General features: G+C 49.3%; 3 protein-coding genes across 3 annotated transcripts; 2 read left to right on the top strand and 1 right to left on the bottom strand.

Annotated features, from left to right (window-relative positions):
- Nucleotides 1-594: 594 nt before the first annotated feature.
- LOC109759497 (tryptamine benzoyltransferase 1-like) lies at nucleotides 595-1,401 on the top strand. Its single transcript, XM_020318322.1, has one exon. It carries the CDS (start codon nucleotides 595-597, stop codon nucleotides 1,399-1,401), a length of 807 nt encoding a protein of 268 aa, XP_020173911.1.
- Nucleotides 1,402-10,570: 9,169 nt separating this feature from the next.
- On the top strand, nucleotides 10,571-12,376 carry LOC109759498 (trans-cinnamate:CoA ligase, peroxisomal-like). The gene has a single exon (XM_020318323.4). It carries the CDS (start codon nucleotides 10,618-10,620, stop codon nucleotides 12,262-12,264), a length of 1,647 nt encoding a protein of 548 aa, XP_020173912.1. The 5' UTR covers nucleotides 10,571-10,617; the 3' UTR covers nucleotides 12,265-12,376.
- Nucleotides 12,377-15,159: 2,783 nt separating this feature from the next.
- On the bottom strand, nucleotides 15,160-16,039 carry LOC109759499 (uncharacterized). The gene is made up of 3 exons (XM_020318324.4): nucleotides 15,895-16,039; nucleotides 15,654-15,797; nucleotides 15,160-15,543 (listed from the first exon to the last, which is right to left on the bottom strand). Exons 1-3 carry the CDS (start codon nucleotides 16,015-16,017, stop codon nucleotides 15,397-15,399), a joined length of 414 nt encoding a protein of 137 aa, XP_020173913.2. The 5' UTR covers nucleotides 16,018-16,039; the 3' UTR covers nucleotides 15,160-15,396.
- Nucleotides 16,040-17,920: the final 1,881 nt, after the last annotated feature.

Here is a 17,920-nt window from a genome sequence, read left to right as displayed (position 1 = left end):
TTTCTTCATGATTAATCTAATGATACTCATTTGCTATTGAGAACATTGATATTTTTTCTCTATAAACTTGGTCAAAGATTGAGAAGTTTGACCTTTAAAAAAATTGATATGCCTTGCATTTTGAAATAGAGTAGTCGATGACATCTATCCTACGTGGTCCACATTTGCAAGACAATATCAAACCCTCAAAGTAAGAGGAGAATATCTACCTTGCCAAGGCTCAAAAATCTTGCGAGAAAGACATTCAACTTTTGGTGCGTTGGAAGCTCGGTTTGCATTCTGAGGTTCCGCCCGCTTGTGGGACAAGAGGACATTGTGAAACATCAAGACGGCTTGGATGATCCTCCACAACATGATCATACAAGATGATAGGGACATGGAGATGGGCTGTGAGTACTACATTGTCCAACCTATTAGATCTCGTAGGAACATGGACTGCCTTCAGGCATTTTACTTGGTGAAATGTATCAAAGGATTGAAGAGTGGGGTTGACATGAGCAGCTTCACAAAGATATTACCGAGCACCAGTGGCAGCTAGTTAAGCATAGGACAGACATTCAGGGTGGTCGCCTTAGAGCAAGGGCATGCAGCCAGATGTCCTCGCAGTACGGCAAGGCCCCTTTCCTCGACCGCGCCGCGACCGCCGTGCCTCGTACTGTGCCGACACCGGTGTTCGACCACAGGTCCACCGAGTTCAAGGGAGAAGACGGCAGGTCGTACCCCGTTGTCCCGGATTCCATGACCAAGATCAAGAACGTCACCGTGCGCTTTACGGCCGAGTTCATTGCCGAGCTCAAGGCCCGCGTGGGAATCCGCTCTAGCACGTTCCAGTGCCTGCTCGCGCATGCGTGGAATAAGATCACGGGGGCACGCGGCCTGAAGCCCGAGCAGTTCACGCAGGTGAGGGTGGCCGTGAACTGCCGGGCCAGGGCCAGCCCTCCCGTGCCGCCGGACTTCTTTGGGAACATGGTGCTCTGGGCGTTCCCGAGGCTTCGGGCCCGGGACGTCCTGGGCTGGAGCTATCGCGGCGTGGTGGAGGCCATCCGCGACGCCGTCGCCCGCGTGGACGCCGAGTACATCCAGTCGTTCGTGGACTTCGGCAGCGTAGCGGACGCTACCGGGGAGGGGCTCGTGGCGACGGCGGCGGCCAATGGCACAATGTTCTGTCCAGACCTGGAGGTGGATAGCAGCCTGGGTTTCAGGTTCAACCAGATTGACCTCGGCACTGGGCCGCCCTCCGCGTTCATCACGCCGGACCTGCCCAACGAGGGCCTCATGATCTTCTTGCCGTCGTGCGCGGCCAGTGGTGGCGTCGACCTCATCATGGCCATCCCGGAGGATCATGATCATGATACGGCGACCTTCTACTCCTTGGATGAAAGAGCTAAACCAAAGATGTAAAATTAATGTTCCCTCTAATCATATATAGATGATGAAGGTCGTTTTTTCATCGATTCGCACGGGCACGTTCATCTCATGTCTTCTGTCTCGTGTCTTGCAAATAAATCTCATGTGTTTACTTCCTGTCTAAACATTACTTGTGAGATTATTCTCGATGCAGTTCCTTGCAAGATTAGGCTTTGCTTGACTTTTTAAGGCAGCCATTATAGTAGATTTTGATTTAGACAGGTGTTGAAGCTCGATAATTAATAAGTGTATCTGTGGACTGCGGAGTGCCTTTACTGCTTCGGGCTTTGAAAAACATAGCGTGTAGCCTCCGACAAATGGATGTTACAGAAAGGGAGACTTCAAAGTGTTTGACTGAAGCACCGCGCACTACAGGAAAATCACACGTTGCCGCGTATCTGTCTGTAAGTCGAGTGTCAAAACACGGGTGCTCGACTTACATCCACATAAGCCGAGTATGAAATGAAAAACTCACGGCAACAAAAGGAGGCTCGGCTTACATCCAAATAAGTTGAGTGAGACAAAAAAAAAGTTCTTGGCATACGACAAACACTCGGCTTATATGTGAAACGGCCCTCGGCTTACCAGTCAGAGCTCGACGAAGGTTTTTGCCACATGGCCATCGTCGACGCACTTAATGGCTAGCATGACCGCCGTTGGTAACATGATCGAGGCCTTTTGGTGCTCAAAACGAGGTTTACACAAGGGCGTCCCCCCCCCCCCCCCCCCCCCCCTCCAAGCACCTTCCCTCCAATAAAAAAGGCTGCCGAGTGCTTTCCGTCAGGCACTCAGCGAATGGTTCCCTAAAGCGAGTGTGGGGGAAACACTCGAGCGAACCAAAAACATGTGCCCTTGCCGAGTGCCACCTGAAAACGACTCAGCAAATATAGGGCACTAGGCAAACGCAGAGACATGTGTCCCTGCTCGGCGCAGATGGCGGCTTGTTGAGTGTTTTCTATATGTGACAATCAAGCGTAATTTATTAGTACTGTTCATGTTTGCCCATTGTCAGCCAGGCGGCACTCAGCAAACATTTTTACTTATTTTAATCTGGTGTATGCTTTGCCGTGTGCCCGAAGCTTGGACTGAGCTAGATGGGTGAAGCGGTGATGGTGCCTGTTTTCTCTTATCTGCGTGCTTTTAGTTCACCGATGTAGGTGCGGATGGAGTTGAGGCTCTGTTATACTGGCTGTCAACGGCTGGGCTCCCTACATGGGGCTTGATAGGTGGAAAGGCTCAAGGCTCCGGTGGAAGTTTAGTCTTCGACGAGGATCGATGCCGGCGATGATGGCGCTCAATGGTGTCTTTCTCCTCCTTTGAGGGATTGCCGAAGAGTGTTTCCTCTCAGCTCGATAGCTGTTGTTGCTGCCATGGAGGTTTTTAGCGTGACCAACCCTTTTCCATGGTTTGCCAGGCGGTCGTGGGCGGTTCTGTGTGAAAGCTTATTTCTTTGACGGGGACGATGCCGACAACGATTGGAGGCGACTCTGAAAAACCCGCCACTTATTTCCGGGTGGTGGTCATGTTGGTGGTGCAGTTCTTGATAGGCTGGCATAAGCGTTGTTTTTTTTGTTTCGTTTTGCTTTTATTCTTTTCTCAGTTTGGTTTTCGTCCTAGTTTCCAGCGTAATAATCCGGGCCGCTCTATTAGTTTTGCCTTTTCCTATCTACTCCCTCTATTTCGAATATAAGGTGTATTAATTTTTTGAAAAGTCAAATTTCTCTGAAGATCATAATTATGGGTTGTTTGAACATATGAATACAAACAAATGGGAGAATCTTCGATAATGAATCCCAAGGTGTTGGATGATGGAGAATTTTACTCAAGAACGGTTCGAAAATTGTGGGGCATAGAATGAAACAAAAGAACCTGAATTGCGGCAAGACCTGGATTGACGTTCATCTTTTATTCCGTTCTTCTGAAATAATTTGCTAAGTGTTGATAATTTTCGTTCATGATACTGAGAAAATGAATTGCATAGTGTCGTTTGTATTTTTCTTATTACTTTTTGTAGACTTTAGATATTTTTTAATAGATACGAAAATCCTGGGTCATCTCATATTCAAATCTGCTGGAATGGTTCATATTCAAATTTGTAATTTTCTTGTTATTACTTGGTTGAAAAAAAAGACATGGGTCAAATTCAAATCTGTTGGCTGACTTCTGGTGCAAACTGTACTACTTGTCTACTTGTAATTACGGGTCTGCTCGGTTACTTAATATGACAGGAACTGCTGCAAAAGTCAATTTCGACGTCCTGAAAATGTATGCACTCTGTTGAAAAGTATACAGTATGCAATTTTTCCTTCCAATATTCCAGACTTCTCGAAAGAGGATAGTATTATTTTCAATATGGAACATGTCACCCAAAGACTGGTGTCTCTTATCTATTGCGTGGAAATATAAGATACGCCATACACAACAGATTAGTTGGTTGCTGGTGAGCTAGACCAGTAGGGACGAGGCACTACTAGAGACGCACCACCCCAGGTACAACTCCGTCAAGCAGGGGGCTCCACACCCCTCTCCCCTCCCACCGCCGCCACCCCTGGGAAAATACCGGCAAGAAAAGGGCTTAGAAATTATCTTATTGTATTAAATGCCAAGAAATGTGCTTAATATATTAAATATAGAAAGTGAATCTCGAAAATGCCAAATTTTGGCATGTTATATGTGATTGTGTATGTTGAGTGAAGTAAAGTTCGAAGGCCAAACGATGAAGCAACCGACACTTCGTCATAAACCAAGACTCGTTCCCTGTTGAACCATGATTCTTCCTTGGAGATGTTTTGGTTTCTAAGCAGTGTTTTTTTTTAGAAAAGGAGGATGACCCCCGGCCTCTGCATCTGGGAGATGCATACGGCCACTTTATTGATTATTCTCGAGGACCGTACAAAGTATTACAACAATGTGCCTGAATCCACCATCTTGGCAACATATGCCGCTACTCCTATCCAATATGATGAAGGGGTGCTAGCTGGGCCACTACCCAAACCACTCACCTAACTAACATCAAAAGCCGGAAGCCGAAACTCATTCGGAAGCCCCAGCCGAGCCACATACCGGGTCTAGGGCACAATCTTGTCAGACGCACTCGTGTGTCGTCTCCGTCATCTTCCACAGGTCTCCAGATCATATTGAGGCTTCTACCTTGTCTGGCCACTCTGCCATCGACGTCACCATGACGCCAGATAGCAACCTCCCCCTGCGCGAGCCCATCTCCGCGCATCGGACGTCGAGTCTCCACAGCGCCATGCCATCGATCTCCGCCGCCATCAATGTGTGAGATGAAGCACCGCTCCACCATCCCTCCAGCCAGCACTTCCTCAGGTTCCCCCCTGAGCACCCCGAGCCTGATGGCGCAGACTGCCGACGATGCCTCGACCATCGGCAGTAGCTCCACCAGACGAGCGTCGCCTACGTCGCCGCAGCCTCCAGGATGAAGCTGACCAGAATGCATGTGTCGACGCCGAACCGCCACCACTTCCACCGCCGCATGAGCAGCCCCCGAGCAACGCCTTCAGGAAGGAGCACACCACCGTGATGTCGTCGTTGCTTGGAACAGGGGGGTCTGAGGTTTTCACCTGAGCTCCTGGGAGGGGTAGAAGGAAGGAGGTCCTCTCCGAAGCCTCCAACGAGGGAAGCAACACCCAAAGGCACTGCCATCGGAGTGGCCGCCACGCCGGCCAAGAGATTCCCCCGGAACCCTTCCAGCCACCGGATCTGCAAGGCCAGCACCCATGAACGGTGGCCGAAGCCACCAAGGGCCGGATCCGATACAGATCGGAGTAGATCGGGGTCGAGGACGAACATCACCATGGCCACCAACATCCAGCGAAGAACCGTCGCCGCAGCCGAAGCCCACCACCTCCCCGCCATCCACATGGCCAGGGAAGTGGCCCACCTGTCCACGCCGGCGCCGCCCGCCGAAGCTACGCCGCGTGCCACCAGCCAGGGCCGCCGCCATGGATCCGAGGCTCCCCACGAGGGTCGCGCCCGACCAGCGCGAGCGCCAGATCCCGCCGCCGGCGGCCGCCAGCGGGGTGTTGCCCGCCGACGATCGCCGACGACGAGCGCCAGATCCCACCGACGGGCGCCGCCAGCACGCAGCCCGCCTCGTGCAGCCCTCCACGCCAGCCACCGTGGCAGCCCAGCGTCGACGCGTCCCGCACAACGCCGCATTCCGGCCAGGGTAGATCACCCCACGGCGATCCCGCCTCGCGAGAAGGAGAGAGCGCCCCGCCGCCGCCCATGCCGGGCGGGCTTCGCCCGCCGGCACGCCCTGGCGGCGGCGAGGGGAGGGATGGGGAGAGGGTCGCGGTTCGGCGGCGGCTAGGGTTTCCTCCCCTGCCGCCCGTGGGAGCGCCAGAGGAGCTGCCTCTTTCTAAGCAGTGTATGTCACAATTTTTGCGAAACCTTCTTAAATTTTTACCACAACCTCTAGATTTCGGAGCCTCCCGTGGAAAGACGCCCTCTCCAACCGGGAACCGCTAGATTTCATTTTCTAATCGGTTTGGTAAGCGAGAAAGAGACGTGGACATCTTTTCACAAAGGATATATGCAATGGCCAATGGGTTCACATACACACTACTACGTGCTGTACATTTGTTACCCGGCCGGGTCAACACCACGCCCAACATGCACATCTTCCTCAATCAAGATATAAAAACATGAAAGGGTTGGTTAGCTGGACAAAGCATAAACAAAAACCTGATTAAAAGAACTAGATTGCCATAATCTCTCCCTAGTTCCTAGTCCACTCTGCCGTCACAGACGCATGGAAAGTCACGATCGAAGCCATGGATGCACGGCACCAGTCGATACAAAGTTACTGTAACTGCCGCCCGTTTGCCCAAAGTCAAGGTTGAACGATGGTCAAGAACCGGAGGTTGTCCAAACAAGCGACGCGTAGTGCCGTTTTATTAGCTTGTTCTTGACATCTTACGGAGACATGGCAGTGCTGCAACCAGCACCATACGTGTGTGTGTGTTTTATCTAGTACTCCCTCCGTCCGAGAAAGCTTGTCCCTCAAATGAATGTATCTAGCATCAAGTTAATGCTAGATACATCCATTTGAGAAACAAGTTTGGGACAAGTTTTTTCGGACGGAGGGAGTAAGTTCCACGGGAAGAATGTGTAGGTTTGAATATGACTAAGGTTTGTTTGAAGTAAAGCGGCCGTAGCGGGTTTGGACCGGCATTATTAGTTTGTCGTACTGGTAGTATAGTAAAGACCTGATTTGGTTGTTCAGTTTTGCCGCGTATGCTGGGTGCCTTCGCCCCTCAATGAACGCATGAACCCTCTAGTATTATTTGGACTAAATTACTTTTGTTTAGACTTTGCTGGCCCTTCAAAAACCTTACTTGCACATCGACGCACCCTTCTGATCGGCGCATTTGACTTTAGTTTGTCACCAGCCGTCGGTCGCCTTGCCAGCGTGACACCTACTGTAGTCGCCAACACGGTTGGCGCATCTAGGCTAGAGGTTCTATCTTTAGCTGGTAGATCTTTCGAGAGATTTATCTTCATTTCTTAGAGGATTTGGCTTGATAGATGGGCTAGGGATTTTTGAGTCACATATTAGAAGGCCTGATACGCCATAGAACTTGCCAATTTAAAAGCGCCGCCGATGTAATTGGCAAATTTTTAAACTGTGTACCGCAGAATTGTTGATGTCGTTGTACTAAAATCATAACACGCTAGATAAAAGTCATCATTTTGGTGGGGTGTACCGCGCAGGTAAGTTGGCACTTCTCGGTTCGTATCTGCATGCCAACGACGCTAGCAATTTGCCCAAGCAAGGTGACATGCCTAAGATTTTGGTGCATACGACGTCACGCATCCAGCGTCGGCGCCTTTCGGGGTGCCACCAGCAGAGTCTGGTCACTAGAGCCGTAGGCGATGGCCTTCCCGTCGTGTGCTCCCCCTTAGAACAGACAAGGGTGATAGGGATGTGGGGAGCAAGTGCAAACCATGAGCGAACTGGTCAATTGCAGGTTTTAAGCATTAGACGTTATCCAACAGTAGCATCGTGCGTGCTTGCAGTAAACCGCGGTTGGTTTTGCAACAACACTACTGATACGTCTCCGACGTATCTATAATTTTTTATTGTTTCATGTCATGCTTACACTAAATTAGCATACTTTTGACACCAATTGTTCCAATACAAAGGCTTTTAGATGAGGTGATGTGTGCATTAAATGGCTTAGCAACTCAAATCCCAATGCATAAATGATTAGCTTTTTTATTGTTAAGCTTCCTATTAATTTGTTATAGACTTAGAATTGTGTTTTTGCCTACGTACACGTGCTTAGCATCGCTTCTTGCTAGGGTCACCAAACTACTCTCTTCTCTCTCTATAATTAATTTGCCACATTAAACTTTATGTCTATTTGGTAGCCTCAAAGCATCTCTAAATGATCAATTAAAATTTAGGCCCCTATATGGCCTCTTATCTTTTAACTCCTTATATTTGCTCCTTTAAAAAAATTGCAGTTTCTTACCAAACCCCTAAAACCTAACTCCTTAAAAAATTTAACGCAAACTCATTTACTTTTGTGTCATCGAGTGAAACTTCATTAAACGACACCATGGTAACATACTTCATGAGTTCTTCGTGAAGAGAATTAATCCAAAGAAAACTACAAGAATAATCACAAACTTCAATAGAGACAGACCTTCCTTGACTGCTCCTAGTAGTCTGATCAATACTTTCTCCAGCTCATTTTCATTGCCTACATTGTTGCTCTTATCTGTAGGCTTTTCGAGCTTCCACACTTGTTTCTTCTCTGCCTCCTCAAACTTGGACATTGCATCCTCTATAATCTCATCGCTAGCAATTAGTGTACCAAAATCTAGTAAATTTCTATTTATCAGTAGACCAATGTACTCTTCTTTCCGATACTAAAACTTGTGTCCTTTCTACATAAAAATTTAAGCAAGCAATGTTTTTCAAATTGTGTCGAACCCGAAGAACAACCGTACAAAATTGCACTCACTCTGTCCATTCACACTAGTAGAAAATCCATTCAGGATGTTTGCTCGTGCTTGAGACGAGGCGCAACACCAGCCACCAGCAGTCACCACACTTGATGACCAGTAGAGGCTCGCCAACAGCTGCTGGACGAGGGCTGAGCACGGCCGACTGGAGGACGTGGCGGTGTCGGCACTCGGTCAATAGGTGAGATGCGAGCGCCGACAAGAGGAGGACATACCTTGAGGCAGTGCGGAGCGGTCGATGTGGCTGCACGGTTCGGGCCACGATGAATCCTGCCAAAATGCGACGGCGTCGGGGGTCTGGGTTCGTCGAATTAATCCGGTGACGGCGGCGACATGCGTAGATGTGTCGATTTAGGCGGCGATGACGACGAGAAACGACCGAATCAAAGCGGGGAGGAGCGCGGTGGGTGCTACAGGGTGTCGACGGTGACGCGTGGTGGTTGACGAATGAAGTAGGGCAGCAACAGAGTGGATGCGGCCGAGCGGGGTTGAGCGGCAGCCATGGAGGGGAAGGGAAAAATTATACTAAGTCGTCGAGTAAATCTAATGGCCGGGATGGCCGAGGAGTAAAAGATTGTACTCCTCTAATACCGAGAAGAGCAACTCTAGCAGACCCCGCATCCGTCCGGCCCGCAAAACGTGTTTGCAGTTCACGGAAAAACGTGTTTGCGGGCCGGCGCGCACGGCCGCATATGCAGACCCCGCATAACGGACCCGTAAAAAAGGATATTCGCGGAATATGCTTTTTTACGGGTCGGCTTTGCGGGGTCTGATCTGGCGCAGCTCCTCCCGGCCTGGAAAACCTTAATTTGCACCTTAATTTGATCTAGCATAATGCATTTTTTTGCTTTTTCAACAACATTGGATACATAAGACATCACCAAATCTTTGCTAGAATAGCAAGACAAAAAAAAAGAACCACAAGTATGCATTTTAGAAGATTTTCAACTTCCATAACTGCTCCCACTAGTTGATGCAATATCTTCTCCATGCACTCATTGTTGATCTGCGGATTCTTGATCTTGCATTCTTCATTCTTCATCGTTGATTCGAAAGAAGTAGACGTTGCTTCCCCTCTAGTTGCACATGCAGCCACATCATTGCCTTCGATTCTACTAAGGAGTGCATCAACATTTATTAAGTTTCTTTCTTTCAACAAATCAATGTATTGGCCTTCCCAAAACCAAAATGAGCATCCATCTTCCTACACAAAAAATGACCATGTTCGAAATGAGGATCCGCAATCGAACCAAAGAATGAGCTATCAAAATGAGCTACCGCAAGTGCACGTACCACGTTGTTTTTGCATTTGAAGAACACCCATCCGGGTGCTTCGGCGTGCCCGAAGTTAGACGCAGCACTGTCCGCGGGCAGTCGTCGCACTGTATGAGCGGCAACGGCGAGCCACTGAGCCGTTGCGCGAGTGCCGAGCCCGGTGGACGGCCAGACGAATCCATGCCCGCAAATTGTCGGCGGCGCCGGGAGGACGAACCCGTACCTGCATGCGGCGATGCGCCCTTGCCGGGGCTGCGGGAGATGCTCCCCGACCACTCCATCGCTTGGCGCAGCCACCGGCGGCCGGAAAAGCCAAATCCGGCGGCCCCCCGGTGAAGGTCCGCAGATCCACAAAAGTGGAGGCCTCGTGCGTGTGGCGGCCTTTCGGCGAGCTCCTGCCAGCTGCTTTCGCCGGAATCTTGGGCGTGCGGGGTGGCGGCGGCGCGAGGTGGGGAGGGGAGGTGGTTGGTGGGGGAAAGCGCGGGCTGAAATGTCCCCCACCAACCGCTTCCGCTTATATGCAGGGCACCGCAGCCGCGAGGGGGAAACCCGCGTTTTCCCGGGTTGGGGTTGGAATTTTGCCGCGCCCCTCAAACAATTTTGCGGACCGAGGCGGGATGTGGGGTCTGATCAGGCAGGTTTCTCCGCCCCGACCCGTATTTTGGCGGTTATTTTCCGGGTCGGGGCGGGATGTGGGGTCTGCTAGAGTTGCTCTAAGAGGTCGGCTATGTTCGGTTTTGGCCCTCAAAATCGATCTTTTACATCTCTGACCGGTTTTAGGGATTAGTTAGAAATGCTCTTAGAACATGTACAAAGTTGAACATGCTCCCTAATAAGCTATAAATAAGCCTACTAGCGTCGCAGCCTCTCAACTCTCGGGATACGATAAACAAAATATTGAGCTGAAGGCACGTACGGTGGTGGTGGAAGAAATTAATGGACAAGCTTCCCAAGCGCCCGGCAAACTACGTGCCACTTAATCCGGTCGGGTTCCTTCCGCGCGCCAGTGCAGTATACGGCGCCCGGACGTCGGTCGTCTACGGGCGTCTCAAGTTCACGTGGAGGCAGACGCACGAGCGCTGCCGTCGCCTCGCCGCCGCCCTCGTCTCCCTCGGCGTCCGCAAGAACGACGTGGTCTCCGTCCTCGCGCCCAACGTGCCGGCAACGTACGAGATGCACTTCGCCGTGCCCATGGCTGCTGCCGTGCTCAACGCCATCAATACGCGCCTGGACGCCAAGGCGGTGGCGGTCATCCTGAGGCACGCCCAGGCCAAGGTCTTCTTCGTCGACTACGAGTACGTGCGCCTCGCTCACGACGCGCTCCAGATCGTTGCCGATGCCGGCGCGCCCGTTCCGCTTGTCGCCGTCATCGACGATATCGACAGGCCCACCGGCGTCCGGCTCGGCCTGTTCAAGCTTGAGTATGAGGCACTGGTCCGCAAAGGAGACCCAGCGGCGGAGCTGCCCTCGCTCGAAGACGAGTGGGATGCGGTCGCGCTCAACTACACCTCGGGGACCACGTCGGCGCCCAAGGGCGTGGTGTACAGCCACCGTGGTGCATACCTCAACACCATGGGCCAGCTGCTGTCATGGGGGGTGGGCAACGAGCCCGTGTACCTCTGGACGCTCCCCATGTTCCACTGCAACGGGTGGACACTCACGTGGGGAGTGGCGGCGCGCGGCGGCGTCAACGTCTGCATCCGCGAGAACCGCGCCGCCGACCTCTACCGTGCTATCTCCGACTACGGCGTCACTCACATGTGCTGCGCGCCCGTGGTATTCAATATCCTCCTTGCCGGCCAGGCACCGCGGCTCGCGGCTCCCGTCCACGTCCTCACTGGCGGCGCCCCGCCGACGGCCGCCCTGCTGGACCGTGTCGAGCGGATCGGTTTCAAGGTGACGCACTCCTACGGACTCACTGAGGCAGGCCCCGCTTTGGCCTGCGAGTGGCGTCACCAGTGGGACCTCCTACCGCTCGCGGAGCGCTCACACCTCAAGGCCAGGCAGGGGGTCAGCATCCTGTCTCTCGCCGATGCCAATGTCGTGGTCGACGATGACACCATGTCTAATGTGCCGCGCGACGGCAAGTCCTTGGGTGAGATCGCGCTGCGCGGCAGCAGCCTCATGAAGGGGTACCTCAAAAACCTGGAGGCGAATGAGAAGGCCTTCAAGGGCGGGTGGTTCATGACAGGCGACGTCGGCGTCGTGCACCCGGACGGGTACATGGAGATAAAGGACAGGTCAAAGGATGTGATCATCAGCGGCGGTGAGAACATCTGCAGCAAGGATCTGGAGTACACGCTGCTCCAGCACCCAGCTGTGGCGGACGCGGCAGTGGTCGCGATGCCTCACCCGCACTGGGGCGAGACGCCGTGCGCGTTCCTCGTGGCTAGAGACAAGGCTGCTGGGGTCTGCGAGGATGAAGTGATCGCCTTCTGCCGCGAGCGCATGTCACGCTTCATGGTTCCCAGGAAGGTGGTCGTCATCGACGCCCTCCCGAGGAACGCGCTGGGAAAGGTTGAGAAGGTGAAGTTACGGGATGCAGCCCGAAATCTTGTGCCCTCCACTGTGGCAAGGCTATAAGACGCTCACGTATGTACTACTGAAAAAAATAGCATGGCTAATTGAGCGCTATAGCGTGTAGAGAATTATCTCACTAAATAAACCAATGTATGTGGCTAATAGCATAATTTAAAGGGCGGCGCTATTTTTTTTCCTTGGTAATGTATGTGGAAAACATTACCAGTGTATCTACAACATCAAAGTAACATATAATTAGATTCATATTTGAATATACTTTCATGATGTATCATTTGATGATTGTGGATGTTGGTCAAGGATAAATAGGTTCCACTTAAAACGGACTTGGGCCGAACTCATAGCGCACAACATTTTGATATGGGAATAGGCAAATTGATGTACCTTGTTTTATCCCTCTTGACTCCACAGGGTCGCCATCTGTAACCAGAAGAACCCTTGGTTACATTCTCACTGATGTCAGCCTCAAGTCCATACTCTGGAAATTAAATATGTGCCAAAATTTTATTCTTCTATAGATCTTTTCCTCTGCCCCATTGATAATCTAGAGTTGAACAACTTGTCTTTGTGGAAAAACAACCTTACTTAATGAAATGATGACCTAACCTATAGCAAGCAGCTATCAATCTTTTTTTTTTCCTTTAGACCAGCGCAACAATGAGAAGATTAAAATTCAGTTCAAGTATATGTTGAGGTAGGCAGGTACTTTTTGAAAAATGAGGTAACCTCTTGGGTCACGTATGTGTTGCATGCATTGTTGTACATTAATATACCTTATTCCCTCCGTTTCAAAATGGCGGAGCTACGTGGAGTCGAACTCAGGTCCTCCAGTTCAGCGTATAAAGCTGTGACCAGTTGACGTAGCACATATTTGTGTGTTGTATCTAAGAGGGTTCGTCCAATTATTGATAGGCCCACCTCGGCTCTCTATATCCAACCATACCAGTTTTTTTTATAGGGATAACCATACCAGTTTATATACGTGCAAAACTTGCACATATCTAGAAACTGGCTGCTGGATGATTACCACCTAAGTGGTGAGATAACGGATGTGGGATGTAGGCAGAGATTGCCATGGTCTTCACAAGAGACACGAATCGATGCTACATAAAAACCAGGCCAATTAAGACTACGACATACTGCACGTCGGCTGGAAACAAAAGGCCCTCATGATGATGGGGTTGGTCCTCTGATGACCTGATATTCCAAATATTAATAGAGTCTTCAGATATCCTCAATGAATTGCTATGCTGGAATAACAAAGAACTAGAAATTTACTCCCTCCGTTCCTAAATATAAGTCTTTTTAGAAACTTCACTACAAACTACATACGGATGCATATAGACATATTTTAAAGTGTAGATTCACTCATTTTGCTCCGTATGTAGTCCATAGTGAAATATCTAAAAAGACTTATATTTAGGAACGGAGGGAGTATTTATTTACTTAGCCGATTACAACGTGCACGTGCCAAACGCCTATACTTTCTGTGGGGATACTTTTTTATCCCGTTGCAACGCACGGGCATATTTACTATAAAATATAAAGAAACCTCAAATGATTTTCTGAAAATGTTTATAGTTTTTAATTTGGTGTGTAATATTTAAAGTCATGACAAAAAAATATTACCTACTAATTTGGGGTGTATGGTATTTTTTTTCTCCCGTTGCAACGCACGGGCTCTTTTGCTAGTGTTTTCCAATTTATGTTGTATAATATATTCAATGCCGTCTCCAGAAATCTTGGGGCGCAAATCAAACTCAGATAAAATAAAAATCAATTACCGACACAGAGGCCAAACCAAGGCAGCACACAACATGTACATGGCGATTTTATAACGCTTCCCAGAAAGAAAAATTAAGCATACTACTGATAATAGCAGGTCAAACTGATAATAGCAGGTCATACTACTGATAATAACATGTACATGGCCAGTTCTGTCGTTCTCACGTAATCTAATCAGAACAAATGAATTCGGCCTGATTACCTCATGATATTTTTTGGGGGACAGGGGCGCTGTGCTCGCCCACTTCTGGTCCCTTCATTGACGGGCCTGATATTCATGAAGGTGTTTCCTTCACATTATTAGACTGCCCCTTAAGAATGGAGTTAATTTTTTTCTGCAAGAAAACTTCCGATCTATTCATCTCCAATCGTGACATTACAATGAAGACCACAAACAATAGAATTAATTACATCCAGATCCGTATACAACCTAGCGACAATTACAAGCACTGAAACAGGCCGAAGGCGCGCCGCTGTCATCACCCCTCCCTCGCCGGAGCCAGGCAAAATTTATTGTGGTAAAAAGTCGGGAAGTGTTGTGCGAAAGCCCCATAGGACCAACGCGCCAGAACAGCAATCGCCATCAATGGAGAGTACCATAGATCGGAAGGATTCAACTTGAAGACACACGATTGTAGACGAACGATGAATAGATCCGAGCAAATCCATCAAAGACAGATCCGCCGGGCACATCTCGACAGGCTCACTGACGAAGCTAGACGCAACACCGGGATGGGGGCTAGGCGGGGAGAACTTTATTCCATCTTCAAGGAGTCTCCACCGGCTCGTCTTCCTGAGCAGGACACTAACCCTAACAAAAAGTCAAAGAAACATCTAACGGAGCCCTCCCGCCAGCAAGGGTCAGGATCCACCGCTCCCCCATGGCCCTAAGGACTGCCGAGATGAGACGGGCCAGTGGCGGCGCTGGGTGCCGACGGGAGGCAGAGTAACTCTTGACAAGTAGTTAATTTTTTCATCAAGATAGAATCTAATCTAATACTTCCTTCGTCTCAAAATAAGTGTCTTTAATTTAGTACAATTTTACGATATTTGATTTTACAATTTGGTTGACCACACTTTTTTTTTTGACAAACTTTCGTGAGCGCTGCCTTTTCGTATGGAAGAGGTATTTCCATATACTAGAAGAGAAGAGAGGAACAACAGTAGGACCATTATTAAGTAGATCTCTTTATAATATTTCAGACGCTCAGTCATCGTGTAGGCCATGATGCCATATTGTACATGAAGACAGCTAGCACAAATATACATAGTATATATTGCATCATCAAAACATCGTGCAGAAGCTAGCCAGCAAAGACAACAGGTTTGTGCGTATATACTCAGCCCCTTCCATTTTTAGAAGAACAAGTCTGCCTCTTTCATGGCAGGCCTTCACAGTTTACTGGAGACGACGGCGAGATACTTGGTGTGGCGGCCGTGCGCGAGCACCTGGCCAGTGCCCTTCCTCCTCACCTCCACGGTCACGCATCCCGTCTTGTCGCGGATGCCGAGGACCCGAGCCTCGATCTCGATCTCCTCCTGCATGGCAGCATGCCTCCGTTTGTTAATCAGAATCTCTAGCCATGAATGAGCATTAGTTGATCGATCAGTCACAAGGAAGATAATGAACCGCGGGAAGATACTCGTACGTTTGCACTGGCGGCGTCCAGGTAGGAGATGGTGATATCCAGTGAGACCCCGGTCGTCGGCGAGCCGCCGGCGAAGAACACCGCAGACCCGACCAGGTCCACCAGTGACGCCACCGCGCCTCCATGCATGCGCTTGCTGGAGTTCTTGGATTTTGCCGTACGTGCAGAAATGTATATGATGTTCAGCTCAACGCTCCATGAGACTGTGAGTATGCATGGGATGGGATGTTTGGTTACTTACTGTGAGGTGAGGAGGGACTGTGAACGAGCAGAGGGTGCGGCCGGGTTCGATGGCCTCAACGCGGAGGCCGGCTACGGTGAAGGCGTCGTACAGCCGGATACGCTCGTCGTGCCACCTCTCCATCGCCTCGTCGACATCCTTGGTGACGCCTTCGAGCTTTGCCATCAGGCTCTCGCCTTGTACCGTGCATAGGAGCCTTGTGTATATATATAAACATAAGTCTCACAGTTTCTCAATCGACACATTCATCAGTGCACGCATGGTATGATAGTTACACAATTTATATTACAAAGTTACTGCTAGTTTTCCAAAGTTACTACCACAACTCAAAGTTACATATAGTATTTGAAATAAACTTGTACTTTTTTTTTCAAATGACATTAGTACCTTTCCAAAGGAAAATTGCTCTCTGTTGGACGATGGTTAGTTCTGGTCAACTCAATTCTCATGAACATGGTTCTCTATATGCTTTCATTTTTCGTACCCCCTAAAGGAGTCTTGTATAGGATGTGTTATTTCAGATCCAGATTCTTTCGACAAGTAGATAGTGAAAACATAAAAATACCGCCTCACAAACGGAGCATGGTTTTTCGACCAGAGGACCAGGATCATGACCTCAAGGTCAAGAATGATGTCTTACTCAGTCAATGACTCTTCAAACTTCTTACTGAGGAGGGTGTTTAGCAAACTTTGCTACACAATAAGTATCTAGGTTAAAAAGTAGTGTTCCGAGGCATTTTGGAAGCCGTGGGACTTACATTTCTGGGCTGGCCTGATGTCGGCAAAAAAGCATCCTAAAGGACGGCTTAGAGATTCATTTCTGGATGGATAAGTGATTAGGAAACAACACTATCCGGGAACAACATCCGTCCGGCATTGTACTATGTTGCCTGCGATAAGAATAATACAATTGCGCAAGTGCTTTGGCTTCAACACCCTCCCCCCCCCCCCCCCCCCCCCCCCCCGAATGTATCTTTTCGGCGGGACTTGGTTGGCCCCCGTTTCATGTCATTGCAACACCTGGTATCCAGACTGGAAACAGGACGGGATGTGTTTGGTTGGAGTCTCACCGTATCAAGTTCTCTCATAATCAACTCTATGTACATTGCTCCCATGCATTCTGATATTCCAGTCGGTAATTAAAAAAATGAAAATGGAAGGTATCTCTAAAAATAAAGTTTTTCATGTGGTATCCTCGGGGAGGCGTCGTGCTGAGTAAAGACAACATCACACAACTAGCAAGGAAGTAAGAAATGTAGATTCTGTACACACGACAAGATGATCAAACACCTCTTCTTCCAATGTGGTCATTCATCCAAATAGCATCACATATGTACATGCCCGCAAGTGTTGCCAATATATATGGTCATTGGCTGGAAGGAATACGAAATAGATTTAGCACACTAATAAGGGTGGGAGCATCTGCCTTATTATGGCCGCTTCGGCTAAGTAGCAATGATTTTGTTTTTAATGGTAAACTATCTTCTCTTTTGCAGGTTAGTTTTTGTTGTATGCCTTTGCTTCGTACATGGTCTATCTTACACCATATGGAGTACCAATCATTGTTCAGAACGGTGTGTATGTGGTTGGAACAGGTGGCTAGAGAATTCTTACCGAACATGCATGGGTGGCAACATAGTCTCCGGATCGTACCACCTCTTCCTTTGACACAGGTATAGTGTCGGTCTTATAGGGATTTATTGTTGCCTATCTGTCGTATTATTTTCTTTCATATTGGACCTGTTACCTTGGGTTGAGTATATCATGGATATGCAGATACTGCACTCATAATTATGTATCTTCTTGATGCTATATTTTGAGTTAATGAAGCACCCTTTATCAAAAAATTAGTCTATTTTCATAGGCACACGTAAATTTGAGAGTCACCAAAGTTTTTGATCCCGAGAGAAAGCCTCCGCGCCGCTCTTGCAGGGTGGCAGGTGGCACCTAATTTCTTTCCCAAAGGCGCCACCTCCTCCCTCCTCCCCTGGTGGTCACCTCCGGTGCCAAGGCCCCGCCAATCCCT

This window comes from Aegilops tauschii, chromosome 2, assembly GCF_002575655.3.
Source record: "Aegilops tauschii subsp. strangulata cultivar AL8/78 chromosome 2, Aet v6.0, whole genome shotgun sequence".
NCBI lineage: Eukaryota > Viridiplantae > Streptophyta > Magnoliopsida > Poales > Poaceae > Aegilops > Aegilops tauschii.
This window is presented reverse-complemented; position numbering and strand designations above follow the sequence as displayed.

Bases quoted from the DNA above. Each gene is read 5' to 3' on its own strand.
- LOC109759497 (XM_020318322.1), top strand. From the start codon at position 595: ATGTCCTCGCAGTACGGCAAGGCCCCTTTCCTCGACCGCGCCGCGACC.
- LOC109759498 (XM_020318323.4), top strand. From the start codon at position 10,618: ATGGACAAGCTTCCCAAGCGCCCGGCAAACTACGTGCCACTTAATCCG.
- LOC109759499 (XM_020318324.4), bottom strand. From the start codon at position 16,017: ATGGAGAGGTGGCACGACGAGCGTATCCGGCTGTACGACGCCTTCACC. The intron at 15,798-15,894 runs GTAAGTAACCAA...GCAAAATCCAAG, and splicing joins CAGTCCCTCCTCACCTCACA to AACTCCAGCAAGCGCATGCA. The intron at 15,544-15,653 runs GTACGAGTATCT...GCTGCCATGCAG, and splicing joins TGGACGCCGCCAGTGCAAAC to GAGGAGATCGAGATCGAGGC.